The sequence below is a fragment of the Fusarium mangiferae genome, assembly GCF_900044065.1.
Source record: "Fusarium mangiferae strain MRC7560 genome assembly, contig: FMAN_scaffold002, whole genome shotgun sequence".
In the NCBI taxonomy this organism is placed as follows: Eukaryota; Fungi; Ascomycota; class Sordariomycetes; order Hypocreales; family Nectriaceae; genus Fusarium; species Fusarium mangiferae.
In genome coordinates, this window is record NW_024573922.1 from 1,229,720 (window position 1) to 1,250,872 (window position 21,153).

General features: G+C 49.2%; 9 protein-coding genes across 9 annotated transcripts; 5 read left to right on the forward strand and 4 right to left on the reverse strand.

The window, feature by feature from the left end:
• Positions 1-174: 174 nt before the first annotated feature.
• FMAN_06293 (putative peroxisomal amine oxidase (copper-containing)) lies at positions 175-2,338 on the reverse strand (the record flags this gene model as incomplete). The annotated part of the gene is made up of 2 exons (XM_041826945.1): positions 175-2,180; positions 2,236-2,338. 2 exons carry the CDS (start codon positions 2,336-2,338, stop codon positions 175-177), a joined length of 2,109 nt encoding a protein of 702 aa, XP_041677957.1.
• A 1,718-nt stretch (positions 2,339-4,056) lies between these two features.
• Positions 4,057-5,724, forward strand: FMAN_06292 (uncharacterized protein; the record flags this gene model as incomplete). Its single annotated transcript, XM_041826946.1, has 1 exon — positions 4,057-5,724. One exon carries the CDS (start codon positions 4,057-4,059, stop codon positions 5,722-5,724), a length of 1,668 nt encoding a protein of 555 aa, XP_041677958.1.
• Positions 5,725-6,362: 638 nt separating this feature from the next.
• Positions 6,363-7,970, forward strand: FMAN_06291 (putative aldehyde dehydrogenase; the record flags this gene model as incomplete). Its single annotated transcript, XM_041826947.1, has 3 exons — positions 6,363-6,487; positions 6,536-6,904; positions 6,959-7,970. 3 exons carry the CDS (start codon positions 6,363-6,365, stop codon positions 7,968-7,970), a joined length of 1,506 nt encoding a protein of 501 aa, XP_041677959.1.
• A 61-nt stretch (positions 7,971-8,031) lies between these two features.
• Positions 8,032-9,155, reverse strand: FMAN_06290 (uncharacterized protein; the record flags this gene model as incomplete). The annotated part of the gene is made up of 2 exons (XM_041826948.1): positions 8,032-8,789; positions 8,840-9,155. 2 exons carry the CDS (start codon positions 9,153-9,155, stop codon positions 8,032-8,034), a joined length of 1,074 nt encoding a protein of 357 aa, XP_041677960.1.
• Positions 9,156-9,397: 242 nt separating this feature from the next.
• Positions 9,398-11,176, reverse strand: FMAN_06289 (uncharacterized protein; the record flags this gene model as incomplete). Its single annotated transcript, XM_041826949.1, has 1 exon — positions 9,398-11,176. One exon carries the CDS (start codon positions 11,174-11,176, stop codon positions 9,398-9,400), a length of 1,779 nt encoding a protein of 592 aa, XP_041677961.1.
• Positions 11,177-11,816: 640 nt separating this feature from the next.
• FMAN_06288 (uncharacterized protein) lies at positions 11,817-15,476 on the forward strand (the record flags this gene model as incomplete). The annotated part of the gene is made up of 2 exons (XM_041826950.1): positions 11,817-12,139; positions 12,209-15,476. 2 exons carry the CDS (start codon positions 11,817-11,819, stop codon positions 15,474-15,476), a joined length of 3,591 nt encoding a protein of 1,196 aa, XP_041677962.1.
• A 181-nt stretch (positions 15,477-15,657) lies between these two features.
• On the reverse strand, positions 15,658-16,622 carry FMAN_06287 (uncharacterized protein; the record flags this gene model as incomplete). The annotated part of the gene is made up of 2 exons (XM_041826951.1): positions 15,658-16,278; positions 16,329-16,622. 2 exons carry the CDS (start codon positions 16,620-16,622, stop codon positions 15,658-15,660), a joined length of 915 nt encoding a protein of 304 aa, XP_041677963.1.
• Positions 16,623-16,913: 291 nt separating this feature from the next.
• On the forward strand, positions 16,914-18,986 carry FMAN_06286 (uncharacterized protein; the record flags this gene model as incomplete). The annotated part of the gene is made up of 3 exons (XM_041826952.1): positions 16,914-17,830; positions 17,880-18,177; positions 18,543-18,986. 3 exons carry the CDS (start codon positions 16,914-16,916, stop codon positions 18,984-18,986), a joined length of 1,659 nt encoding a protein of 552 aa, XP_041677964.1.
• Positions 18,987-19,747: 761 nt separating this feature from the next.
• On the forward strand, positions 19,748-20,812 carry FMAN_06285 (uncharacterized protein; the record flags this gene model as incomplete). Its single annotated transcript, XM_041826955.1, has 1 exon — positions 19,748-20,812. The coding sequence occupies one exon, from the start codon at positions 19,748-19,750 to the stop codon at positions 20,810-20,812; it is 1,065 nt and encodes a 354-aa protein (XP_041677965.1).
• Between the last annotated feature and the right edge of the window lie 341 nt (positions 20,813-21,153).

Consider the following 21,153-nt stretch of genomic DNA (forward strand, 5'->3'; position numbering starts at 1 on the left):
GAGTAGAAGATGTTCCAAGAGAGGCTTTACCGACAGAGACATATTTGAGAGAGTAATTCATTCATTCTTGATGTTGAACTTGCTATATAACCATGCAAAAACCCACGATATGCCAAAATGCTAAACACTCGTCCAATTTTAACTTTACACGACCCCAATCATTACATCATCCATCTAAAGACGAGGAATCGTCTTGGTAGCGCAGCAAGAAGAGGGAGCCTCCTCCTCCTTCTTACCGAAAGCATCCTTGGATGCAGCGTCGACGCAGAGAGCTGAAGGGGGAACCCAAAGACCAGGGTTCTTCTGGTAGAAATTTGAGGCGCGAAGCATGACGCTGACGGGCTCAGCGGGCATCACGGGGAAGTCCTCAGTGCGGGGGAAGTGAGTCAGACCAAACTGGATATAGCAGACGATATCAGTGTTCTCAATAGGCTCATCGCGGGCTACCCAGTCGAGAATGGTGCTGTTGTGAGGGTGGTTCTCGACACCAGTGGACTGGCAGACATAGTCACCAGCAGGGAAGATCTCGTAGTCCTTGTAGGGAGTGACCCAGAGACTCTTGCGAGCAAAGGCAGCGCGGCTATGCACAACACTGCCGGGCTTGGCGAGGAGACCGGGGCAGTTGTTGTTGAGGATCTTGTAAGCGACGGGCTTCTTAGCGGATGGGTTGATGCTGTTGGGGTTGGTAATGGCCCATGATCGACTTGTCTCGTGGCAGTAGTTCACTGCAGCCTCCTTGGCTGTTCGGAGAGGAGTGTTCTTGCAGTAGAACCCGTTGCCGTAGGGGTTCTCGGGAGATCCAACCTCTGCCTCTGAGGGTAGAGCGTCGTTCTGAACGATAGAGTTGTTGGGTCCATCGATCTCGGGGTCAACACGGAGGGAGAAGATGTGCTGGTGGTTGTGAGCGTTGATAGTGGGTGCGACCTCGGTTCCGTAGGGAGCGGCTGTCTCGCTGGGGTGCATGCAGTAGGTGTTGAGCATGCCGGTCAGCTTGATCTCAAGCTTGTAGGTACCGTCGAGGGTGAAGGTATGGTAGAAGCCGTACTCGTAGTTGGCGGCGGTGATGATTTGAGAGATGATGAGCTTGCGATCACGGGCGGAGATGACGGTGCCGTCACGGTAATCGGTGTGCTTGTACAGAAGACCGTTGTCTTCCTCGTGAATGCAGATGGCGTTCTTGATGACAGCGGGATCACCCTCGCCAGTAGCCATGACGGCATCGAGGTAGTGAATGGCGCCCTTGCAATCACATCCGAGCTTCAGAGAGTTGGTCATGAGACCAGTGCCATACTCACCGACGTCGAAAGCGTGCTTCTTGTGGTGAGGGGGGTCGGGGTTACCGTAGGGAACGACCATCTCGACGACACTGATACGGTTGAAGAGAGTGCGCTCACGGTGCTCGTGCTGATCCTCCATACGAACATCAGACAGAACAATACCTTCACGGTAGTTGAATCCGATGTGCATCTTGTAGCCAGCCCAAGAAATCTCATTTCCTCGCATGCGGAAGGAAACGCCCTGGGGCTGGGTGATATTGATGGGCTTGAGAGTGCCATCAATGTAGTTCTCGCCGATAAACTCGGGCATGTAGTTGTGCGAGGTGAGAGGAACCTTAGTTCGCTCACCGTTGACGTAGCGGATGTCAACAGTGAGGACCTCCTCCTTCTCAGTATCGACCACGACGGAGAAGTCCAGCGGGTGCGCATACTGGTTATCGTTGGGCGAAGCGCGGTAATACACCAGACCCTGCTGGAGACGGCGCTCGTAGCCCCAACGCTGATCAACGCCAATCGCCCAAGCATCGATGTAGATCTTGGACATGTCGTCGATGCCAACGTCCTTGCAGGCCTGGATGACACGAGGGTCGGCGCGAGCAACGCGCTCGCAGACGTCAAGATCCTCGAGAGTCAGAGTAGGACCAACCTCGGAAACGTCCTTCCAGAGCTCGACCTTGCCGTCGGCGATGTTGGCGACGACCTCGGAGACTTGGCCATTGCCCTTCTCGATGACGATGGCGAAAGCGCGACGAGAAGGTCGAGGACCAGTTCGGGCGCGGAAAGCAGCATATTCTGCCTTGAGAGGCTCACGGAGAGTGAGACAGTTGAACTTTAGAGACTTGGGCTTGGCATAATCACGGATGATCTTTGCGGCAGCGCGGATCTCATCAATCGATAGCGGATCTGCAATTGTTAGGTGGGGTTGCGACTGGGGGCTCAATTGAGAGGGAAAATATACCGAGAGGATGTAAATGTTGAGAATTTGAGAGGTCGGGAGCGGCGTCGTTGGGCTCTTCCCGAAAGATGGTGTAGCCGGCGATGGATGAGGTGTCTGCAATCATGATGAACGTTGTCTGGGCTGAGCGACTGTGCCATACGGTGGATGATCAAGTAACTGTATAAGTGTCCAAGGTGTTGACCTGGAGGGAGTAAAGTTGAAGAAGAACTGTAGCTTAGTTGGTAGTTTACTATGGAGAGAAAAGGAAAAAGAAGATATTGTCAAGAGGATACAGAGCTTCTTATAGAGAAAGGAACAAGAAAAGTAAAAGAAAAGAAAAGCAAGGCGGATTACAAGAGACACGGCATCCATGGCATCCACCGTGTGGCGCCCGCCCCGATTGTCCTGGCAGACACCGCTCCGCTGCATCTCCACTGAGCGAGCGGGAATCCGCTGAGACCCTTTGCCTTAGGTGGTGTAAGACATGACCTACAGAAGCAAAGATGCTGACTACGGTTGCAGCTACAGTGGACACACAAGCGAGATCTAGATTTCGGCAAGGGTATCTCTACCGAAAACTGCTACAGAATTGCATTCTCTTGATCCTGGGGAACAGCTATCGCTCTCTGTCATGCCAAGCCATCTCCGGCAGTTCGACGCGCCGCCCCAAAAACTCTCTGATCTCCTCGAAACGGGCATAACAGTGAACGTTTTCTTACAGGTCCACAAATTACTGCATCTGTCTGCTATCTAGCAGTAAACGGTTGGGGAGATCGCAGAGCAAAACACGAGGCTCAATCATCTGACCCCAGCGATCAAATGCTCCCCCTCATCTAGACTTCTAACCGCTTTCAGCATCTGATTCTCAGCTTTGCACCCATGCCCTGCGCTAAACCGCTTACAGGTAACGTTTTGCAGTTTTGCCCTGCGGCCGATAAGAATGTCGTCTCCCCCGAGATAACCGAACAGAACAGGTGATGCCCTTTCTTCATCCCCCTTGATTACGTTTCTCTTGGGCTGTTACCGGCCCGGTCGAAAAAGCAACGCGTTATTCCCCACGGGGAAGTCATCGCACAAGACGCTGCAATTCATCACGTAATGGAAATCTCGTCGTCCTCTCTCCTGATGCGATGCATCGCTGTTCCCCATGGGGTACCATCGCGTTTCCCCGCAAACCGCCTGCCTGGCCAAGCCATTGGAATGATCGCTAACTTCCCGGGTTGTCCTGTCAGAATGTCGACGGCGTTGTCCTGTTTGCATCATTGGGCTTAACTCACAGGTATTTGGCAGACGCCGTCGTCGCTGAAAGAGCGTTAGTAGGGCAGTATGACTGGGGCTCGAGATAACAGTGCCCCCCCTCCCCCAAAAGAGCCTTATCTCTGTGCTACTAACCCCAATGCGCGGTTTTTTGGCCTCTGCCAGGTTTTTCGTTCAGTGCTGAAGCATCCCTACAATCAGCCACCACCACCACAATCTCTGTACTCCATACAGTACTATCATTGCCCGTAGAGCGACCCTGACTTGTCACACGATAACCTTAGTTACCTTGATACCAAGCACCTACCAATTCCAATTCTGTCCTGTGTGTGGCCTTCGTAATGTCAAAAAAGTCTCCTTACCAAAAAGACGTTGGTCCGTTCCCCGTAAGCAAATTGGATATAAGCTTGCCACGCGCATTTGCTTTTTTACTTCCCATTTCATACAACACATCGCAATTGATCTCTCTCTGAGTCACATCGCATTCTCGCTAAGGCTGCCCGTCGCCTTTTCCCCCCTCTCCCCTCTTCTACCCTTTTACGTCATTTATTCTTTCTCTCGACGAGGTCATCGTCAGACGCGGCCATGACCAACGACGTCGAGACAAACTCTGCGCTCAAGCGCTCAGATACCACCAACCAAGCCATCCGCGATGCAGAAGATCTCGCAAACTTTGGCCATGACCAGAGTCTCACGCGAAAATTCAGCATGTGGAGCATGTTTGCCCTGGCCTTCTCGGTCCTGGGTACGTGGTCCACGTTCGCGCAGGGCATCGACAGCGGCTTGACCAGCGGAGGCCCAATCGCCATCCTCTGGGGCCTGGTCCTCGTGTTTGTCTGCAATATCTGCGTTGCTGTGTCGCTGGGTGAGATGTGTAGTAGTATGCCCACGGCGCTCGGTCAGGCGTACTGGATCTCGCGATTGTGGCCGACAAAGGCTGGGCGGTTCTGCTCGTATCTTTGTGCGTGGATTAACATGACCGGTTGGATCACTTTGTCCGCGTCGCAGATTGCTTTCATGGGCGAGTTTATGCTCAAGATGAAGGTTCTCTTCCAGCCGGACTGGGCTGGTGCGGATAAGGGATGGGTTCTATTCCTCGTCTACGTCGGTGTTACTCTAGCTATGACTCTATTCAACGTCGTGGCCTGTCGAAAGGACATCGTTCTTCCCTGGTTCAACAACTTCGTTGGTGTTTCCTTCGCCAGTCTCTTCTTCATCATCAGCTTGGCCATGCTCATCTCCGTCGGAACCAAGGATAACCTTCATTACCAGCCTGCCAGCTTCGTCTTTGGACAGTGGATCAACCAGACTGGCTGGCCCGATGGTGTTACCTGGTTCTTGGGCCTTATCCAAGCTGCCTACGGTCTTACGGCCTTCGATGCTGCTATCCACTTGGTCGAAGAAATTCCCTCACCACGAAAGAACATCCCCCGTGTTATCTGGCTCTCGGTTACTATCGGCGCCATTACTGGGTTCATCTTCATGGTCGTCTGTCTCTTCTGCATCGTGGATATGAGCATCGTCACTGATCCTACGACTGGACTTGCTTTCATGGATCTCCTCAAGCAGACTGTCGGTCTTCAGGGCGGAACTGTCCTTCTGACACTGTTCATCGTGAACGGTATCGGACAGGGTATTGGAATCGTTACGACCGCTTCGCGTTTGACTTGGGGTTTTGCTCGAGACGGTGGTCTTCCTTGGAGTGGCTACTTTGCAAAGGTCGACGATTTCTGGAGGGTTCCTGTTCGTGCACTTTGGCTTCAGGGCGGTGTCATGGCTCTCATCGGAGTTCTCTACACTTTCGCCTCAACAGTCTTGGAAGCTATCCTAAGCGTCAGTACAATTGCGCTCACAGTATCCTACGGCATGCCCATTCTTTGTCTCCTCCTCGTCGGCCGAGACAAGCTCCCACCGGGAGAATTTTCCCTCGGTCGATTTGGTTCAGTCATCAACTGGGTCAGCGTCGTCTACTGTGCCGTCACTACCGTTTTCTTCTTTTTCCCAGGCGCACCGAACCCCGCGGTTGCAGACATGAACTACGCCATTGCTGTGTTCGGCATCATGCTTGTCATCACGCTCGTGTTCTGGGTCGTCAAGGGACGTATCACTTATCTGGAGACCGAGGAGGCGCAGGGAAACATCATCTATGCGCAGCGCGCGGAGCGGGCTAACTATGTCGATGTCGATGTCCGAACCAAGACGGATACAGAAGCTCGTCGAGCTTCGCAGACCGGAGGGCCTAGTGCTTCCTGATTGGATGGGAGGACCGGCATTGCGAGACTTGGTGTGAGGATGGAACAGACACGCGTAGTTGTAGTTGAAGTTTAGAATCAATGAAAGATTGGCACTTGCGCATGGGAAAACCCGTTCTATTTAATTGCACTGTATCTTTGGTCTATCTTATTACCACAATTGGTATAGTCGATCTCAAATGACAGGAAACGTTGATTTAGGAAGCATATTTGCATTTTTCAGAGCAAATCATACGAGATGTCAGTCATATCACCCCTGAATAATGCACCAAGGGTCCCATGGCACGGCAAACGATCAACCGCTTGCAACTCCAGTAGCTGAATGCATTTCCTTACCCCGATTCTGCTTAAATCGCTTGCAAAACGACTGCCCGAAATGGAAGCGAGAAACATCTCCTTATCGGTCCAGGGTATCCCGCCCGGATATCCACACCGGCCCGGAGGACACTATACCGAGAATGGGCAATACTTTTCAACTTTCTGACCTGTGGAATCGGAACCCCACGTTGATGGCCTCCGTTGTTATACGGCACTGATATCGAGTGACGTTGGTGAATGACTATAGGTATACAAGGATAGCTTCTCCTCAGCTGATTTCCCCAGATATCCTCTGTAGAATCGAATCATCATACATCCAAAATGAGTCTAGACGTTCAACTTACTGCCCCTAATGGGCGAACCTACAAGCAGCCTACTGGTCTGTTCATCAACAATGAATTTGTTCCATCCTCAAACGGCAAGAAAATCACATCCATAAACCCAACGTAAGACCAAGAACCCACTGCAAAGATAATCACCACTGAAAATAACAGAAACGAGCAGGAAATCACCTCCGTCTACGCCGCATCAGCCGAAGATGTCGACAAAGCCGTCCGCGCCGCTCGTCGCGCCCTTCGCAATCCCGCGTGGCGAGATCTCCCAGCTACAGAGCGCGGCAAGCTCATGAACCGACTTGCCGAGCTCGTTGAGGAAAACCGAGATATTCTCGCTACGATTGAAACATGGGATAACGGAAAGCCTTACTCTGTCTCGTTCAATGAGGACATGACTGAGGTGGCCGAGACGTTAAGATACTATGCTGGCTTTGCGGATAAGGTCTTTGGACAGGTTATTGAGACTACTGGTGATAAGTTTGGATACACCATCCGTGAGCCTATTGGTGTCTGCGGACAGATTATCCCGTAAGTGCATCTAATGAGTAGTTTAGAGGTCTTCTTGACTAACAACTTTAACAGATGGAACTATCCCCTTGCTATGGCAGCTTGGAAGCTCGGCCCTGCCCTCGCCTGCGGTAACGCTGTAGTCCTCAAGCCCGCCGAGCAAACGCCCCTATCAATCCTCTACTTCGCCAACCTTGTTGTCAAAGCCGGCTTTCCCCCCGGTGTCATCAACATCGTCAACGGTCTCGGAACCGTTGCCGGCGCAGCCCTCGCCTCTCACATGGACGTCGATAAGATTGCCTTCACTGGCTCTACCCCAACAGCCAAGACCATCATGAAGATGGCTAGCAGTAACCTGAAGAATATTACTTTGGAGACTGGCGGCAAGAGCCCCCTTATCGTCTTCGATGATGCTGATATCGATTTGGCTGTTTATTGGGCCCATGCTGGTATCATGTCAAACCAGGGTCAGATCTGCACTGCCACAAGTCGTATTCTCGTTCAAGATGGTATCTACGATAAGTTCCTCGCTGCTTTCAGAGCGCAAGTCAAGAACATCTCCAAGGTCGGTGATCCCTTTGACGAGAAGACCTTTCAAGGCCCTCAGGTCACAAAGGCTCAATACGACCGTATCCTCTCTTTCGTCGAAGTCGGCAAGAAAGAAGGCGCCAAACTTGAACTCGGTGGCCAACCATTCAAGAAGGTCGGCGATGGTAAGGGCTACTTTATCGAGCCTACAGTCTTCACTGGCGTTTCTCCCAAGATGCGAGTTTTCCAGGAAGAGGTTTTCGGACCGTTTGTGGTAGTTAGCAAGTTTAGCTCTGAGGAAGAAGCTATCAACTTAGCCAACGATACTCAGTATGGTCTCGGCAGTGCTTTGTTCACTACCAACTTGACGAGGGCGCATCAGGTCGCGAAGAGGATTGAAGCTGGCATGGTTTGGATTAACTCAAGTAATGATAGCGACTGGAGGATTCCATTTGGTGGAGTGAAGCAGAGCGGTATTGGACGGGAGTTGGGAGAGGCTGGTCTTGCGGCTTATTCGAATATCAAGGCTGTGCATGTCAACATTGCGGCAAAGTTGTAAGATCGATTGAGAAGATAGTCTATCTGTACGAGACAGGCCAAAGAGAAAGATAATTTGAAGATCATCCGGCCAATTTCTTGAAGACACCAATGGGAACACCCCGACGTATACTCCAAATCGTGTCATGGTCCGCTGCCTCGATGGTCTTCGTGTTGTAGGTAATGACCTGCTCAACCTCTTCTCCCTTGAAACAACTGTCCAGCCATTTCGGACCATCCGTTCCTGGCGCTCCAATCATAGAATCCTCCTCAGCGTAGTAGACATCCACGGTCAATTTCTTTCCCGCTCCCTTCAGTGCTTGTACCAACTTGGGCACCAAGTCGTCATAGTCAAGCCAGTCGCCCCATCCTGGTACGCCATCTGTCTTCTGCATCAAGAAAACCGACTCGTCACCGAAACCACGAATACTCTCTGCGTGGACAAGTTTGAATAAGAATGGTTCCAAGGATTCTTCGAAAAGAGCATCGGTTTTGGTCTCCTCAGCGCCTCCTTCTACGTTCTTCTTCTTGGTTAATCCAAACATTTGGCTCATGCCAGCGGATGTCGCGACAACTGGACCGAGAGTGCCGTTCACGAAGCCAATCAACTTGTCTGCTTGTGCGAGCATGCTAGCGGGCAGTGATTGGGTGACAGACATTGAAAGAAGGTGTGAGTGAGATGGAAGGATCCAAGGAGCTCCAATGGCGAGGTAGGGTCGCTCTGGGTTAAGAATCTCTGGGTGATGCATGAGCATGTCAAAAGCGTAAACGGTCCCTCCGCTGTGGCAAGCGAGAGAAACGTGCTTAATTCCAAGATGTTTAAGCAGAGCCAGAGTCATTTCTGCGAATATTAGTTACACGTTGGCTTCGTCCCGGTGAGTGATGACTTACTTCGACACATGGCTGGTCTTTTCTCCAGCTTGACAGGGTCCGTCCCACCGAAACCAGGCCGATCCATAACGACGATGCGAACACGGTACTTCTTGGCTAACTCATCTTTCGCGCAGTGAAAAATCCTCGATGCACATAATGGTGCAAAGAAGAGTAGCACATTCTCGTCCGCGGCGTTGTGATAGCCGTAGTCGGAGTATTTCACCTGGAGATCGCCATGATCATCCGATGGATCGGCGGGAAGCTTGAAGGTTTGGGAGAAGCGGGGGTCTTTGAGAAAAGCCTCAGGTTCTTTGACTTCTGCTGCAGCTGCCATTTCTACTTGAACCGTATGCAGCGTCTTTCTTCAATTGAGGGTTTCTTGGCAGGTTGGGAATAAAGATTGAGTGAGCAGGAAATGATACGAGACATGGACCAACACGTCACGTGTAACCTTGAAGGCCCGTCACAGGCTGAATTTGGTGGTGGATAAGAGGGGTAAGAGCAGCATCAATCGATAACAATTTATCTGGATCAATATGAAGGATTGAAGGATTAGTCTGTAAATCAGCATCTTTCTCACATCACTTCTAGCCATTTCAGCATATTCTGTCTCCCCGAATTTTCCAAGTCTTTCTTCCAGCGTTGCTTTGCCTTTCGGTTCAATAGTCCCGCCGGAGATCCTTGACTTGCCAAAACCTCAAGCATCTTATGGTTACCCTGTTCCATAGCAATTCTCATTGCTTTCCGAACATTCTTGCGCTTCCTATGCCCTCCAGCCATGACTAAGAATTTCACCATCTCTAAGTTTCCTCTTCTGGCAGCAACTGGTAGAGCTACATCTACCGTCCTTTCGCCATTAATTATGTCGGCAACATGGTTAGGCTCCTCACCCTTCAAATCCTCAATACTTCTCGTCGGACCTAGTGAGTAGCCCAGTTCAATGAGTCTTTTGACGATGGGCAGACAATCATCCAACACAGCGCGTTGCAGCCTTCTCAAGCCCCAAGATGCCAGAGTGTCAGCCCCGGAGGAGAGACCTTTTGTCCACCAGACACCTTCATCCTCAGTGTAACCTTCCAATATAGCATCGTAAACCAAGTTGAAAACCCCGAGATTGGTCGTTGACTCTAGCATTTTGCTCAACTTGATACCAGCAAGCGATCTTGAAGACAGGCCAGTTCGTCCGTTCATCCATATCATATCCGCGATTGACGGTGCTAGAATCTGGTATCTCGTGGGAGGCCGGCCTGTCTCGATTGCGACGCGTAGAAACTCGATCTGACCCGGAAGAGCGACTTCGGTGATTATGTCCTTCCGGTACACATCAAGTTCGCGTTCTCTGCTGGAAACACTCTTCAACAGGAGGGTGACGCATTCAATCTTGTCCAACTGCACAGCAAGCTTGACTGAGTTCGCAAGCCTGATGAGAGACTTTCCACATTTTGGCGGTAAGAGGCCAAGTTCATCGTCTAATATGCGGCCAGCTTGAGGAATGGGTGTCTGGAACGGTGATAATGCTGTAAGTTGTCCATCTGCTGTTGACAGCGCCTCAAGGTGGGAGGGACAGAGGATCAGATCCTCATTAGAAAATGTATTTTCCAGAAGAGTGTTATCGCTCAGATGTACAGCCATTGATGCTAGAGCGTCCCGAAAAACTGCACAAGATTCATCCAACTTAAGTGCTGTCGCATCGAATGCTGACGATCCATTCTTGATGTAGAAATCAGGATGAGAGTAGATGTATCCGTGCTTGACCGCTACTTCACAGACGATGCGTACTGTATCCTCCAACTCTATCTGCGAAGATGTTTGCTGTATGTGTTGATAGAGATATTCTGAGACTTTTAACAACAGAACATGATCTTGGGTTGGCGGTTTTGTCCTGATTCTGCCCAATGTCCTGGCTGTCAGGAACATGACCCAGAAATCGTCGCTAGGGACCACTGATGCGCTGGAAGTGATTACCGCTTCCCCAGAGAGCGTATAGTCTTCAGATTGCTCTTGATTGCCTTCTGGAAGTGATGGAGACACTGGCCTATCCAGATCTGGCGTCTCAGGTTCAGAGTTGGTGTCGCCGTCGTCGGATACGTTCTCTAGAAGAGGTGGATACGATGAACGGTGATCATCATCTACCGTGTGGTAGAATATGGTTTGTTTACGCACAGGGTCCCAGTATCCAACATTATCCAGCATGTCAGACTCGAGAATGGCTTCCACTGTCATGAGGTTGAAGGCTTTGCTGACGCGGCATAATGCCAGTATTTCGGCGAGAGAAAGCGATGCCGTGCATTGCTCGATGATATGAAGCCATATCTCTGCTGGAAAGTAGGTCGGTAGACACTCCTGATCTATCATGGTTCATTGATCTAAATTGAGTTGATGTAGTTCGTATGAGATTGTCAAGTTGATGAGTAGCCAAGAGTCATCAACGATAATGCTGACAGTGCATTTACTGCACAGCCACGGGGAAGGGCCCACTGAAATGCAGCGCTGTACGGCGAGGGGACCTTGACCCTAAGTGATAAAATTACTCAGGTAAACCTAGCCTAAGTTCAGGGGTTCTTTGCTGAGCTTATTTTAGCAACCTCTTTCCTAGCCTTGACTTTTCTTGATCTCTGAAGCATCGGTACAGCTTCTTCTGAACCGCTTACAAAGATAAGAATCGTTGTGGTAATTGAGGATATTTCGAAAAGATATTGGACGAGCCGGAGGAGGTTTCGAATCATCAAGATGATTGCCAATGATTCTCGCATGGGCGCCTCAGCTCTGGAGCTCTGGTGGGCTTGTTTCCCCCACGCTTTGTCTCTTGATCTTGGTGGCGTTTCAAGAGCGATGCTGATTCGTAAGAACAAGCAAGGAGTAGGCGGCAAGGCATTATTGATGCCTGAGAGGCTTTTCGCTTCACTTTGTTTCAATATCATCACAATCGTGCAAAGACTTCATTAGCCTATCTCGAATTTAGCAATTTCATACTCCTACTATAAGTTCAGTCACAATGGAATGCCTCAAACTGAGCCTCGAATCCGTTGCCTCACTTCATGCCATGAATGAGGCTGAGCTGCGTGCTCTCATAGGAAAGGAAAATTCATCCGACACTGACAGTGAGGAGGGCTTGAGAATTCGCATCTATGCAAGCTATCTTTTGTTCGAGATGTGCAGCTCTGACAACTTTCTGGAAGAAGCTATCCTTTTGACTAAAAGAAAGACCGTCGATTCACTTCCGGATAAACGGGCTATCAACGAGTGGCTTGATATTCTCACGGCGCTTTTGGTGATCTTACACCACTCCCAGCAAATAGCTGGACAAATCGCTGAGACGTAAGTTACTCTACTGTTCATTCATAACATATATGCGGAGCCAAAGATTGCTGACATCTTGGTATCTAGGTCCAGCCGTGACGCCATGCTCAACGATATTGATCTTCGAATGAAACTCCTCAAAAACCAAGCAGCCGTATCGATGATGAGATTCGAGCAGAGCCACATCATGGATGATTTGAATCTGGCAATCGCTATAGTGGAATACTTGATACCAGTCACAGATCTTAGCAAGTCATCAAGGTTGCAGAACAACCTTGGTGTTATGCTTCACAAGCGATATCAGAGAACTGAAGCGATAAAGGACCTAAGCCGAGCTATTGACGTGATAAGAATCGCTATAAGCCTTACCCCCGATGATAGCCCGGATCTTGCTGACCGTCTCAACAATCTTGGACTCTGGCTCAGTGCTAGATTTGAAAGGTCAGATATGGTCGAAGATCTGGACTATGCCATTAAGGCTGCAAAGAAAGCCGTGATATTGACACCTGAAGGCCACCAGCACTATGCTGGATATCTCAATAACCTTGCCAACAGCCATGGCAAGCGGTTCCAGCGAACAGGCACAATCGACGACATTAATCGTGCAATCGAGGCATCATCAAGAGCGGTAAAGTCGACATCACAAAAAAACCCCGGCTTCTTGAATAGCCTTGGCGTATGGCTTTGTGAGCGGTTTGAAGCATCGGGGGACCTCATGGATCTGGATTGTTCCATAGAAGCAGCACGTCGTGCTGTAGACATCACGTCCCCGAGCCATCCTGATAGATCCGCATTGCTGAATACCCTTGGAACTAGCCTCAGCAGGAAATTCGAGAGAACCGATTCAGGAAAGGATCTGAACGAAGCGTTAAACATCTTCACCCAATGTCTGGAAGCAACGCCTCGCAATGCGCAGGACTTTGCATCCACCTTGAACAACCTAGGTATCTGTCACGGCATGAGATTTGAAAGGACAGGCTCAATAGCAGATCTGGACCATGCCATTGAGAGAACGCACGAATCTGTAGTCAGCACTCCTCAAGGCCATCCGAAACTCCCTAACCGGCTGAACAGTCTTGGAAATCAACTCAGGGCGCGGTTCCGAAGAACAGGCGCGATGCAAGACCTGGAACACGCCATCGACGCGGCAGAAAAAGCCACGAAAATCGCGGCGAGGACTCACCCTCATTATCCTACGTATCTGAGTAGCTTGGCGAATAAGCTAAGCTTGCGCTTCGAACGAACAAGCGAAGCACACCATCTTGATCGTGCTATCGAACTGATTGAGGAAGCCATCCAAGGCCCTCTGGTGTCTCATGACAGCCTCGCTGCCTACTACAACAACCTTGGATCATCACTTCACAAGCGCTACGAAAAGTCTGGAAGAGAAAGCGATATTGTTCGAGCTATCGAAGGTTGCAGTAAGGCGGTTGATCTGACAGCGCAAGATCATCCAGGTGTCTACTCCTACCTCAATACTCTCGGCAATGCGTTTGGTAGCCGCTTCAGCAAGACGGATTCCCTGGATGATCTCGATCGCTGTATCGAAAAGATCACCAAGGCAGTGGAAGCAATTCCCCAAGACCATCCCGATCGTTCGTTCATGATAAATAATCTAGGCAACTGGCTTGATAAGCGATTCGAGGTTACCAAAGCGGCCGGCGATCGGGACAGTCAAATCTATTGGTTCCTCGAGGCATGGAACTCCAAAACAGCAGCCCCATCCCAGAGAATACGCGCAGCTGGTTCTGCTGCTTATGTATACATAGAGCGAGAAGAGTGGGAGAATGCTAGTACATTGCTGCGTGAAGCAGTGTTGCTTCTCCCGAAAGTGAGTCCACGATTTCTGGCACATACAGATAAACAAAGCCTACTCTCAAGTCTGTCTGGCTTGACTTCAATGGCTGCTGCTGCGGTTTTGAGTGCAAATGAAGGACCCTATGAGGCTTTGAGGCTCTTGGAACTAGGAAGAGGCCTCATCTCAGGTTTTGTCATGAACATTCGCACAGATATCTCGGAGCTCACATCGGAGCACCCGGAATTGGCGAAGCAACTTGATCATCTTCGAGATGAGATGGATCAGCTGCAAAGTGGAATCGATGTATCGACTAAAGAAGACGGCTTAGAAACTTGGCAACGGAAGCAAGAAAGATTTCGGAAAGCAGACGAAGAATTCGAGAGGCTTCTTGTAGAGGTCCGAGGAAAATCAGGATTTGAGACCTTTCTGCTACCACCAACTGAGGCAGAACTGATGGCAGCAGCTACTCCTGATCCAATCATTGTGGTTAATATTAGCTTCTACAGATGTGATGCATTCATCATTGAGAGTACTGGAATGAGAACGATTGAGTTGCCTGATTTGTCGCAAAGCAAGCTTCGCGCATGGGCGAGCTTCCCGTCAGCTAGATCTGAGCTTGCATCTCGACTAGAATGGCTATGGGAGGCACTCGGCCATCCTTGCTTGAATGCACTTGGTTTCACATCTACTATATTGGATGATAGCAGGCCCCATATCTGGTGGATTCCGACCGATGCCCTCAGCTGTATACCGATTCATGCTGCTGGGCGCTACACGCCAGGGTCTACGGAGACAGTCTTGGATAGGACTATGTCATCGTATGCCTTGACCATCAAGTCATTGCTCCATGGGAGAAAGCGGGATCTTGCTTCTGCCTATAAATCACAGAGACAATCTGCACTCCTTGTTGCCATGCGCAACACACCAGGCAGCGGGAAGTTACCGTTCGCTGAAGACGAAGTCAACATGGTGAAGCAAATGTGCCCAAAGCTCTACCTCAAACCAGATACACCTAGACCATTGAAGGAAGAAGTGCTTTCGTCACTGAAGACCTGCAAGGTGTTTCATTTTGCAGGGCATGGACGTTTAAACCCGACAGAACCTTCTAAAAGCTGTTTGTGTCTTGAAAACTGGAAGACCAACCCTCTCACAGTCCAGGACATTCGTGGGGAGAACCTAGAAAGTACTCAGCCATTTCTTGCGTACCTCTCTGCTTGCCGAACTGGAACAAACATGGAGTCAAGACTATCAGATGAAGGAATTCATCTCGTTGGCGCGTTCCACTTGACTGGATTTAGACATGTAATTGGAACACTATGGGAAGTATCAGATAGGCATTGCGTTGATGTAGCCGAAGTATTCTATGGGACTCTGCGTGATGAAGGCATGACAGATATGTCTGTGTGCAAGGGCTTACATCAAGCACTGAGACAACTGAGAGATAAGGGACGAGCCAAGAGCAAGGGCATTAGGGACATCACAGCGGTAGACGAGGAAGAAGATAAACCAGATCTTGGAAATACGGACTGGATGCCCTACGTTCATTTTGGATGCTAGTTGTTTTGCTAGTGTAGGGATGTTCCTAGAGCATAGCAGCAATACATGGTTCATCTATGAGACTTTCTTGAGTTTGTCTTATTGAGTAGAAATTTCATTTCTTTGTTAGATCTAGTGGTACTATCAAACCATTTGTAAGGACAGTAATGTCATTACTTTACAGCCAACTCCGAACTCGAATCTAGGCCTCCGGATGTTCCTTAAGCCACTGCTCCATGCTAGTAGGAGTCACCTTACTAGCCCATCTCTCATTATCAACAGGATCAATAGCAGCCTTGCCATTTAAGAACACCATCCCATAAGCCAAGTCGATATACTTGTCCGCCTGAAAAGCGCCGATGTTCGCCCTAGCCTGTTGCAACATCGCTTGCAGTTCAGCCTTGCCTCCAAAGCACTGTTTCTTCATCTCATAGCCTCGCGCTTTGCCGTAAATATCAGCGAGCTCAGGCATAGTGCAATGAGACGACTCGACGTAGTAAATACCACGCTTAATGACATCTTGATCATTTATAGCGAGCAGTGCATACTTTGCCAAGTCATCGAGAGTAGTAAACGACATCTTCTCTTCTCCCGTACCAAAGTAAATAACACTTCGAGTCTCGGCGTTGACCAGGCTGGATCGGCCTGCGTCCTTGATATGAATGAGCGAATAATCCAAGATGGCACCTGTAAAGCCGTAGATTGGTTTCAAGCTGCAAGAGAGCTCGGCAAGACGCTTGAAAGCGATGTAAGCATCGTACGTCTCGTGATCGCCGAGCTCGAGCTTAGTCCAATCAAAGTTCCAAGACGCGGCATGGAAAACCTTGAACAAATAATTAGTGTTGTCAAAATGCTTGTTGATGCGGGGTTTACCTTGACGCCTGCTTTCTCAGCTTCCAGCAAGAGAGCCAGCTGGCCTGCTCCAATGATGCTGGGCACTGGAGGTAGAGCAGCGATAACGACATCAACTCCCTTGACGGCTTTCGCAAGGTGGGACTTATCAAGGAAGTCGGGGCAAGCGATGAAACTCTCAAGTTTGGATGCAATATCGGCATTGAGTTTATCAGGGTTTCTGCTCAATCCGCGGACTTGATAGCCTTCCTCGAGGGCATAGCGAGCAAGGGTCTGACCGACCATGCCGGTGATGCCTGCAATTAAAATGAGCATGATGAGTAAATTGATACAGATGCTAGAAGTGGTTTGAATGAATGAGACAATGTGTCCAATATCTGGCAGGTGATGGCTTCTTTATAGTTCGTCATTGTTACCGAAATCCTGGAATGCCCACAATTGGCGGATGATCCATTCCCTGATCAGAGTTGGAGTTACGGACTTACGGGTTTACGCCGCATGGCCAAGTCCTCGTGCCGTAAGCATGCAGCTACAGCGAGATCCTTCTCACTGATGACCTCCCTCGGTATCCGTCATCATTCAACTCTGAATTATCTTCATTAAACCATGATTCCGAAGGCATGCGAGCCATGTCGCCGGCGGAAGATCAAGTGCGATGGAGCAACGGTTTGCAGCGGATGCCGGAACAAACCCGCCATGTGTATCTATCGTCTCAAACCACGCAACAGAGCTCGTAAAGCGCATAAATCTGCATCAACAGAGATCTCCAACTCCGAAACTCCCGAAGATTCTCATACCGATGGCGTGTATCCAGATGCTATTATAGCTTCCAACACCGGGGGCGAGCCTGGAATTCATGAACAGCTTGTCTATGGTCCGACGTCAACCTTTGCATTCCTACAGACTCTACATAATGAGCTGGTTCATAGGCGTGCACACACCTCCAGAACCAAAGGTCAAAGTCTTGATGCCTTTACTAAAAGAACTATTTTCTTTGGTCTGCCGTCAAGAGTCGACCCGCTCTTACTTCCCCTACAGCAACGAATGGAAGACATTCTTCCAAGGTCTACCGCCATTGGATTTCTGCAAGCTTTTGAGAAATATTCTTCCCATGGTTTACCGTTTATAATTATCGATAGAACTCGAGTGTCATTGGATAATCTCTACAACGTTAGGGTTAACGACACATCAACTTCACAAGACAAAGCTCTACTACTCATGATACTCGCCATAGGCGCACTTAGCACCTCTGAAACCGATACCGCAGAGACACTCTTGATACATGCTAAGCGAGAGGTCGCCCTGTTCGACGATGTCGCCAAATTACCAATGGTTCAGTTCTGTCTCCTGATGTCAGATTATCAGCTCAACATGGGACGCCCAAATGCTGCTTACTTACAAGTATGTTCGGCTTGCACAAGAGCCATGTCGATGGGTCTTCATGGTAGAGCTGAAGATGATGTAGGAGGAGAGAAGTTGCAGGCACGCTCGACTACCTTATGGGCTCTGTATTTCCAACAAACGTGAGTGTTATTGAGCCCTTCCGACTAGATGATACCTGACTTGCTACAGGTGGATCTGCTTCATCGTCGGAAGAAAGGGAATCATTAGAGGGTCAGATATCTCCTGCGATTACCCAGAAAATCAACCCATGCTCGTTGATCTTTGTAATCTGGCAGCTATCCAGGAACAGGCAACATCATGTCCGAACGGGCACAAATACTGCACGCTTTCCCAGATGTATGAAAACAGTCGAAGGCTTCATCTTCAGGCTTGGGGCGTCTGTGAAGACCTTTGGTTCGGTCCTTCTCCCCTTCGATGCCAAGGATCAGGAGCGGATGAAATGGCACGGCTTCTAGTATGTAACGGTGTGTATTTTGATCATGCTAAGCGGAGAAAGAATCCTGATCTAACTAGTTAGTTTACTGCCACTTCATCCATACCATCTACCGGCCATTCCTCATTGCTGAACCAGCACTGAGAGCTTCGGGTCAGATGGAGCGAGCCAATGCGATTTGGCTTCGACAAGCGTGTAGATATGCTACAGACGCCGCTGAAGATTCAATTGTTATAACTCATCAAATATTCAAAGCTTCAGATACCAAAGGAGTGAGTATGGTCTTGACAGAGAATGGCCTCACCGATAAGCCAATATTTGGATGGTTGTAATCTTCATATTCCTTTGGTCTTAAGGTTGATCGAATCAACTACTGTGGCTAACAGGCTTGGCTATAGATGAGACGATATAATGCTTTCTTTCTAGAGACAAGTTGCGCCATACTTCTATACGCATCGATGGGTCATCCGTCCAAACATCCACATCATCGAGATATTGTCGGGCTCGCTATAGAATGCCTTGAGCTAATGGTGGATGACGATCCTGTCACAAATGCAATGCTGCATATACAGAAGCTCATTGATGCCGTCGAAGGATACATACATGAACCGTTTGGTGGTGGAATAGTAGACCCGTCCTCTCATGCAGCTGCGGACCAGCGTCAGAACTCCGATCAAGCCCAAGGAAAATATGCATTGTTGCCCTCCGAAAGTATCCTGGACTTTTCTCCCATCCCTATATCTGGCAGTGCGGACTATATATTTTCGGGTTTCTTGGATCTTCTGCCATTGGACCCTTCATTCGTGTTCATGGTTGAGGACGGAACTGATATGGCGGAATGACCCTGATATCGAGGTATTAGGGGAGCTTTCCAAGACGAATGTAAATTAGGTAGGCTTCGAGATTAGGCTCTCGGTTACCTCTGTAAGTGTAGGTAGTTCATGATGTTGCCCTAAAATCAATCTTTTAACTGATAACACCTTTCGCCTAATTTTACCTTCACGGGGGTTATACAATTTGATAAGCCCTGACCACATCAATTCTGATACTGAGATCCATTGATTATGCTCCCGAGGAGAGTTAAAGTTCGACTCCAGAAAGGTTGAGTTATTGTATCAAAGCTTAAACTGATCACAACGAATTGAATCAAAGGAAAAGTGAGTTTTGTTCTTCTACACGTCACGGCTGCCTGAAGCGAGTAGCCAAGATATGTATCAACAACCTTGTACATCAGGCAGATCACTATCTTTCGAGGCATCACCTGTTAGTCAAGCTACAGCTGCCTATCTCACTTGACTTGGCGCGGGGTTCAAGACCTTTCAGAACCTGCAGGAATATTTTAGGCTCCTTTGCTCTTCTCAATAGGCTGTGCAGTCATTTGTAGTAAGCTCGAGTCACTGCGAAGGTTCGTCACTCTCTGGGATGGCAAACCTACGCGCTCTTGAGCTTGCAATTTGCTCTCCCCTCTTCTCGTACAATCTGCAATTAAGTTTAATACGCGATCGAAGGGCAAAGCCCCGCATTGCCCTTCAAGTATATATAAGGCCGCCGTGTTCTACCATCCTAGACCAAGCATCAGCAAACCCTCAAACTCTCCGACAAAATGAACACCAGCTTTTACCAAAGCCTCCCAACTTATCCTTTTGAGTTACTAGCCGATAACCTGGCGCAGCTCGCAACAATCGACTACTTTCATCACCTACGTATATTCAAGCAGGAGATCATAACCGTCCTCGCCCTCGTTGGCACTGCAAGATTTGTCACCTGGGTTCTCTGTGCATCCCTCTCTTTCTACACATACTGCCTTCACCGCAGTAAACTCCACCGCTATAACCACGTATCCCCCGACGGATCGGCCGCATGGGCTCTAGTAACTGGAGCTTCTGGTGGAATCGGATATGAGATTGTGCGCGAGTTCGCAAGGAAAGGGTTCAACGTTGTGCTCCATGGCCGGGTGGAACAGGATCTGCTAGCTGCCATGATGCGGATGCATGATGAGTTCCCAGATCGGAATTTCAAAATGCTCGTCGCAGATCCGACAGTCCTTGGGACTAAAGAGTTCTGGTACAGGAAGAGCTATGGCGACTGGAAGCTAGAACGTAAACTTGACCTTGAGGCTATAAAGAACGAGCTGTCCAAGCTTAACTTGACAGTCTTGGTTAACTGTGCGAATGCAGAGACTAAGCATAAAGACCTTGGACGGATCCTCGATGAAAGTGAAAAGTCTATTTGGAAACACATCAACTCGGACGCTCTCTATCCTATACAGCTCTTTCGGGCTCTTCTTCCTACCCTCATTGGCAACGCCCCGTCTCTCATCATAAACGTCACCTCTCTAAGCGACAAAGGCATCCCACTCAAGATCTCAGCCTCAGCAAGCCGTTCATTCCTTTCCAGAATGACGGAGTCCTCGGCTCTGGAAATGAAACTCGATGGTTACGATATTGAGGTCTTGTGTGTACGGGTGTCGAGATGCATGGGCCAAACGGACAGCACTCTTGCTGAAGCAATCATTGCGAGAGTCGGTAGTCGCCGGAGTGTTGTTGTCGGTCATTGGTATCAGTATCTTTACAAAGGACTGGTTGATTTGCTTCCTGGATGGCTGTGGGATTGGTGTATTATACACTACATCCGTGAAAAGAGTGACATCCAGTCCAAGGCAAGTTAAATTTTCCTTATTCTCTCGTTCCCTTATGTATTCCTATCTATTCTTCAATAACAGTTGCGGGCGTTACGCCTGCATAGCTGTCTTCCCCATGCAAGGGTTCTTCCTTGCTACTATCTCCGGCCCTTTCGCTCAATTCTTCCCTAAGATACATATTGTGATGTCGCCGAAGGCTGATCGTTGAAGGTCACTGATCTGTGTGAAATTTATCTGATCAAGCAGTCATATTTTGGTGACATGTCAGAGCAGTCAGTCGTCTTTTTCTTCATCAACTTCCCCGCTTTTCCTTCCCCGTCATTATTGTTTCTTTCATCTGCCGTTTTTTGTCAAGCATATCATTCTCA